The sequence below is a fragment of the Orycteropus afer genome, unplaced genomic scaffold, assembly GCF_000298275.1.
Source record: "Orycteropus afer afer isolate SDZICR_OR568_19922 unplaced genomic scaffold, OryAfe1.0 scaffold00388, whole genome shotgun sequence".
Lineage (NCBI taxonomy): Eukaryota > Metazoa > Chordata > Mammalia > Tubulidentata > Orycteropodidae > Orycteropus > Orycteropus afer.
In genome coordinates this window covers 212,877-220,084 of record NW_006921975.1, presented here as the reverse complement: position 1 = coordinate 220,084, position 7,208 = coordinate 212,877, and the positions used below count along the sequence as shown (strand labels likewise).

At 35.7% G+C, this 7,208-nt stretch overlaps 1 protein-coding gene across 1 annotated transcript in view; it reads left to right on the top strand.

Annotated features, from left to right (window-relative positions):
* The window catches only part of STAG2 (stromal antigen 2), an 86,832-nt gene that overhangs the window by 9,326 nt on the left and 70,298 nt on the right, over positions 1 to 7,208 (top strand). The window contains exon 3 of the mRNA XM_007953360.1: positions 2,520 to 2,684. Within this exon, the coding sequence (XP_007951551.1) occupies positions 2,520 to 2,684 (165 nt within the window). The remainder of the gene's footprint in view (positions 1 to 2,519; positions 2,685 to 7,208) is intronic.

The window sequence follows — 7,208 nt, the reverse complement described above, 5'->3', positions numbered from 1 at the left end:
ACAGGTAACAGCCCAGCTTATAGACTGAGACAGACTAGGAAGAAGGAAGAGGCCGTCCACTTCTGAAAGAATTGGCCAGGGAAAACCTTATGAATAGCTTTCACCATAGGTTAGCATAATGTTGTTGTTCTGTGCCGTCAAGTCAGGTCCGACTCATAGTGACCCCTTCCTTGAGTTTCCAAGGTAGTATCACTGTGGAAAGTAGATTGCCAAACTTCCTTCCAAGGAGTGGCTGGTGGCTTTGAACCACTGCCTTCTGGTTAGCAGTCAAGTGCCTTGGGCACTATGCTACTAGAGCTCCCGGTTAGCATAATAGAATAGATGAAATACCCTTATGGGTGTATAAAACACTGAAAATGAAATAAGTAATAGAGCAAAATGTAGGGGGACCCCTGGTAATTTCAAGAAACAATAATCTAACTACATATATGTAACATTTCACTATTTGTTTTTATAAGGTCTTTACGATACACACTAATAATAAACTTCCCCTCTTAAGTTTAATGGAATAAAATAATGCATTTTAGTGATCTCCTAAAACCCTGTTGCTCTCCAGTCAAATTCCAATTCATAGCGACCTTATAGGACAGAGTAGAACTGTTCTATAGGGTTTCCAAGTCTGTAATCTTTATGGAAGCAGACTGCCACATCTTTTCTCCTGCTGAGTGGTTGGTGAGTTCAAATAGCTGACTTCTTGGTTTGCAGGCGGCACTTTAAGGAGCTCTGGTGGCAAAGTGGGTAAGACATTTGTCTGCTAACCAGAAGGTAAGTGGTTCAACCCCATCAGCTGTTCTGGGGGAGGAAGACGAGGCAGTCTACTTCTGTAAAGATTTACAGCCTTGGAAACCACGTGGGGGTTGCTGTCAGTCAGAATCAACTCAGGGGTAATGGGTTTGGTTTTTGTTTTAGCCGGCACTTGAACCATTGTACCACCAGAGCTCCCATATTTTGTTGTTGTTATATGCCATCGAGTCGAACCCAACTCATAGTGACCCCTCCTTGGGTTTTCAAGGCGGTATTACTACAAAAGTAGATTGCCCAATCTTCCTTCCGAGGAGTGGCTGGTGGGTTAGCAGGCAAGTGCCTTAGGCACTACGCTACCAGAGCTCCTTCTGTATTTTTGAGATCCAAAACCAATCAACCAAACCATTGCTCTTGAGTTGATTCTGACTCAGTGACCCTATAGGACAGAGTACAACTGTCCCATAGGGTTTTCAAGGCTATGGATCTTTTTGGAAGTAGACTGCCATTTCTTTCCCTTGTGGAGCAGCTGATGGGTTCAAACCGTTGAACTTTTTGTTTATCAGCTGAGTGCTTTAATCACTGCATAACCAGGGCTCCTAAAAGAGACCTTAGAAATTGTGCAAACCAGGAGTTAGCAAACTTGTGATACAAAGATTTTAATCCATCACATTTCATTTCAGAAATGAAGATTGAATTAGGAAATGGTTTGTTTTTCTTTAACAAGATATAAATGCTGTGAGAGGTATTTTATAACTGATGTATGTAGGCAACCTTTTCACTGGTTTATGAAGTCACCATATTCAAGACCGTCCATTTCTTTATAAAAATGCTTCATTTCCATAGTATTCTTTTTTGAATTTTCATGAAAAAAGAAGTGTTAGAAGGAGGAGGGGTAGTTCCAGGATAAGAATGAGCTACATACACCTATTCATGCAGTTTAGAATTTCTTGTTCAATGCACTGCAATGATTAAGAAGTAATAAGAGAAATCAATTTAAAGTGTTGAGCAAAGTATACATACTTGTTATTTGAGTTTTGTTGTTATTGCTGCCTTCCAGTCAGTACCCTTAAAGCATCATAGGGGATGCTTGGAGATCACTATTCCAGTTTACAGTGCTCCAGGCAATTCTATGATTTGACCTTAGAGATCTTTTTTTGCAGGGATTTTCAAACTTTGATACTTTTCAGTGTTTTTAATACTGTGATTGAATATTAATTTTCAAAATTGAGTCAGACTTGTATTTTGTGTAAATAACTGTTCTAGTTTGGTCTTTGTATTAGATTTAGACCCCAGTGACATTGACTGAACTCCTTTTCACATATATTTTCTCATTTTACAGTCATAATAATAGCAAATATTTTTTATATTTTATTATGTACTAGATATGTTGCTAAGTGCTTTGTGTTTTCATTACCACAGCAACCCTGTGAGGTAGGCATAGTTCTGTCCCCAGTTTACAAATTAGAAAATCTCTCTGAAGCACAATTTGTAAGTAACTTGCCAAAATCACTCAGCTAATAAGAGGAGCCAAAATTTGGACTTGACCAGTCTGACTCCAGAGGCTGAGCATGATTTCGTGTGAGATAATACGGTAAAATAAATGAAAAACATGGATGCCAAAGAGAGATTAGTTGTCAAAACCATGTCATTTTATTATAATATAGGTCAAGTTTAAGCATATTATAATAATGTACCACATCAGCAGTTACTGCTAAAGTTTATTTCAAACTCTCAAGGATAGTAGTATACCTTCACTTTTTTTTTTCCCCCACCAGACTTGTAAAAAAGGCAAAAAGGGCCCAGGAGAAAAGGCCAAAGGTGGAAATGGAGGAGGAAAACCTCCTTCTGGTCCAAACCGAATGAATGGTCATCACCAACAGAATGGAGTGGAAAACATGATGTTGTTTGAAGTTGTTAAAATGGGCAAGAGTGCTATGCAGGTAATATTTATAGTGTCCTTCCCAGTTTATTTGTACACTTAAGCTTTAGTGAGTTATATAAAAATATATCCCTGATTTCTCTATCATTAAAATATACCTCTGATGCTGATTATTATAAAAATGCAAAAACTAGTCAGAAACGGAGGGCTCTGTGTGCTCAGACATAAGACCTTTAAGCTGTGTGTTGAGAAATTTTATATTGCATTTTTTTAAATGTCATGTATGTAAACCCTGGCTGTGAATTTATATGTTGTTGTTAGCTGCTGTCAAATTGGCTCCCAACTCATGACAATCCCACGCCGTAGGTCTAATCCCATGAGTTTATATAGCTACCATTAAGAAATGATGGACTTTGCCCATATATAATTCTTGGTTGAGTGACCTAACATATTTGCTAATACTTTAGTGAAATGAGTTATTTTGGTCACTGTTGTTCATTACAAATTGTATTGGTTGTGTTTGTTTCTTAGCAGAAGAGTACAAAGTTGGAAGCACATTCATGTCAAACTGTCCTAATTATTTTTTCCTGAGTAATTCTATGACAGTAGAAGAATATAGGCTTTACAATGTAGGCTAAGCCTGTATAGTTTTCCAAAATTGAATAAATGCTATACTCAGTAAACATACATACTTAATAAAGTTTTTGTTTAATTTATAAAACCTATAGAGAATAGTTCTTTTTTTTTTCTTAATAACATTAACTTTTACGAAAGGTACACATAGGCGATTTAAGGAGCTGTGGTGGTACACTGGTAAAAGCATTCAGTTGCCAAACAAAACTTTGGTGGTTCAAACCGTCCAGCTGCTCCATGGGTGAAAGAGAAGACAGTCTGCTTTCATAAAGATTTACAACTTTGGAAATCTCGTGGGGCAGTTCTGCTCTCTCCTTTAGGGTCATCAAGACTCATAATTGATTCGATGGCAGTGAGGTTTTTTTTTTTTTTTTTTTTTGGTGTTTCATAGATGATTTATTTTGAACCAGCCATTTAGGCTTTCTGTTATTAATAAATAACTGAAACACAATATTACTTATAAACAGTTAATGTAAATTTGGGTAGTTTTGTAAGGGAATTAAAAATACCATAATTGTGACTAATAAGGAATACTTTAGCATGTAAAAATAGTTGTTAATTGAGCTTTCAACAGTTTTACAGAGCAAAGAACTTAGTAAATACCAAATTTATTCATTCTAATTCATCTTCATGTATTCCTAAAGGAGACTTTGATTTTATACAATTGTGATTAAGATGTGGATTGTAGTTGATGTTTAATGTTTTTAATGATTATTTTGTATACACTTTAGGCTTTTTGGATAGCTGTATAATGTTAAATTACTGTGCTGTGATTCATTTTAGTCATTGTCTACTTAAAAAAGCTAACTCTTCCTGCCTTCATTTCTCACATTGGGTTAATTTTATTAAAAGGATACGTTATGTCAGTTAGGTTATGTATTAGTTAATTACTTTTTTTCACTTTATATTTTATTTTTCTTCTGTAATAGTTTGTCATAAGTAGTTAAAAGCATTAATCTTTTTCCCGATATCTCTCGTTTTTTGTTAACATCTTGACACATCACAGCTAATTAGGCTGTTCTATTTTTGTCTAGTCTGTAGGGTTTTGGTGTAATTTTTGGGCTCATTAAATTTTTTTTAATAGAATATGGCAAGGGTTTAGCTTTATTTTGAATTCTTTTTGTTAATGATATATCACTGGTTTTAAGAATGAATATTTTCCTTGTTTTTGTGTTGCTTCTGGTTTGCCATATATTAAGTTTATACCTACATGCCATTCGTTTTTGTAAGTGTGTTGTTCCTTCCTTAAAAAGGCAATGTCTGCGGATCCTCCATTGGTTTTTCTGGAATCTTTTTTTTCTCCACCTCTAGTTCATTACGTGTACTCCCACTTGTGCTGCCTTTCCAAGACTGAACTTCGATTAAGACAGTTCCCTTGTTTAGAAACTTCCAAGGGTTCTTTCTTATCCAAAAGTTTCAATCCAGATTCCGGTATGGCATACTTCCTATTCTGCAGCCATAGTACATATTCTGTCCCCAGTTCATTCTTGTTTAATCTCTTTGCCTTGAATAGTCTTCTCTTCCTCCCTTCCATATCAGGTAGGACTGACTAACTCACATGTCACTCTTCTTCTGAGAAGCATTTACAGACATTTCTCTCTTCCTTTCAAGTATGTTTCTTTTATCTTTTCATTATACCACTTAGCATTTTGTGTTATATCCATGTATATGTCCAACTTTGCTTCTAGATTGTTAATTACTTGATCAGAGATATGGTGTTACTCATTTTCTTTGTGTCACCAGGATGTACCAGACTTAGTAATTAAAAAGGAGAGGGAATAAGTACAGTTCTGGCTATTGATTTTAAAATAGTTCTTAACCATTAAAGGAGAAACCATGCATATATCCTCTCATTTTATTAGATAATAAATTGAATTTTATTAAATAAGTTCTAAGCATAGTATTGGATGATTTAAATTTTAATCTACTTGTCTGAAGTGGTTTAAAGGCTGGGTTTAGCTGGACATGATGATTGGAGCACCTACAAATGGTCTTTCCTATGGCTTGAGCTTCTTAACAGTGTGGCAGCTGGGTTTGGAGAGAGAATCAAAAGAGGTAGTATGCAGTTTGCTAGTGCTGCAGGAGACTAATGCATAAGTTGCATGACCTTTTATGACCTAATGTTGCAAGCCACATAGCCTCATTTCACTGCGCACTCTCTTCTAGGAATGGGGATGTGTACCCCACCTCTTAAAGTGGAGCAGTGTCAGAAAATATGGGCCATATTTTCAAACCATCACAGTTTCATAAGAATATTCTCTTGATATTTATCACCCATATCATAATTGAAATAATGTGAAGCACTTTTGTAAATTTAGTTAAGATACTCAAAGTGTTACTAAAATGCAGAGAAAGATTGACATGTGGAAATGAAATAAAATTTCAGAATATCTCCAGTCAATCTACCTGAGCCAGGTAATTCTTTATAATGTAATCATATTCTTTTTCTTGTACATTACGCACATTTTATTCACTTCTGAACAAGATTCCATGTTTATTGGTATTTAACTTAGAAACCCTCCCAATTTTTAGCCTTTAATATTAGCTGTTTATCATCCTAATTGTATTGATTTGCGTCATTAATTTTTTTTAAATTAAATTTGTGGTGTCTCTTCCCATCAAGGAATACTATATTGTTTTTATTTTTTGGTTTTAATCCTACTTTCTCTCTTAAAAGCAAACCAAGCAGAAAGCAGTTGTTTAAAGACATAATTCATATACCATAAAATTTATCTTTTTAAAATGTATAATTCAGTGATTTTTGGTATATTCACAAGTACAGACATTGCTATAATGTAATTTTAGAATATTTTCAACACTCCAGAAAGAAACCTCATGTCCATTAGCAGTCATTCCCCACCCTCCCACTACTCCAGAATTAGGCGACCACCAGTAGTACATTCCTTCTCTATAATTTGTCTATTCTAGACATTTCATATAAATGAAGTTAGAGAAGATGTGATCTTTTATGACTGGTTTCTTTGACAGAGCATTATTAAGGGTTTTAGCATTATTTCCAGGGTTCATCCATGTTGTAGCATGTATCTGTACTTAATCATTTTTACTGCCAAGTAAAAATCCATTGTATGGATATACTACATTTTTTTATCCATTCACCAGTTTATGGGCATTTGGTATCTTTTTACTTTTTGACTGTTGTGAATGATCCTGTTATGAGCATTTTTGTGTGGATGTATGTTTTCATTTCTCTTGGGTATATACCTAAGAGTAGAATTGCTGGGTCATATAGTTACTCTAAACGAACTCTGGTGGCGTAGTGGGTAAGGCATTTAGTTGTTAACTAGAAGGTCAGCGGTTCAAACCCACCAGTTGCTTTGCGGGAGGAAGATGACTCTATACTGTAAAGATTTACATCCTTGGAAACGCAGTGGTGGTTGCCGTGAGTCTGAATCAACTTGATGTCAGTGGGTTTTATGGTTACTCTGCATTTTTAACCTCTGGAGGAGCTGCCAAATTGTTTTTCCAAACCGAATGTACCATTTTACTTTCTACCAACATTATACGAGGGTTCCATATACTCATCAACACTTGTTACTGAGTTTTTTTTTTTTTTTAATTGTGATTTGGATGAGTTTACAGGGCAAAGTCATTTTACATTCAATAGTTCATATACATTTTGCTTCATGACATTGATTGCAATCCCCACAATATAACAGCTCTCTTCCCACTCACTCCCCATGGTCACCTTTTCCCTGTGTTCTTTCCTATGCATTCCTGTCCTCAGCCTGTGCAAATGCTTCCCTTCTCATCTCCCATGGTTGATTGTTCTGAGGAATGTACCTGCCTGGTGTGACTGTTCACCTCAGTGGGCCAGTCTGTTTGGTTGGAAGTTAAGCCTCTGAAGTGAGTTCAAGGGTGACTAGGGGCTGTAGTCTTGGCGATTTCACTAGTTTCTATCAGAACAGTAATTTAAAAAAAAAATTATTACTAT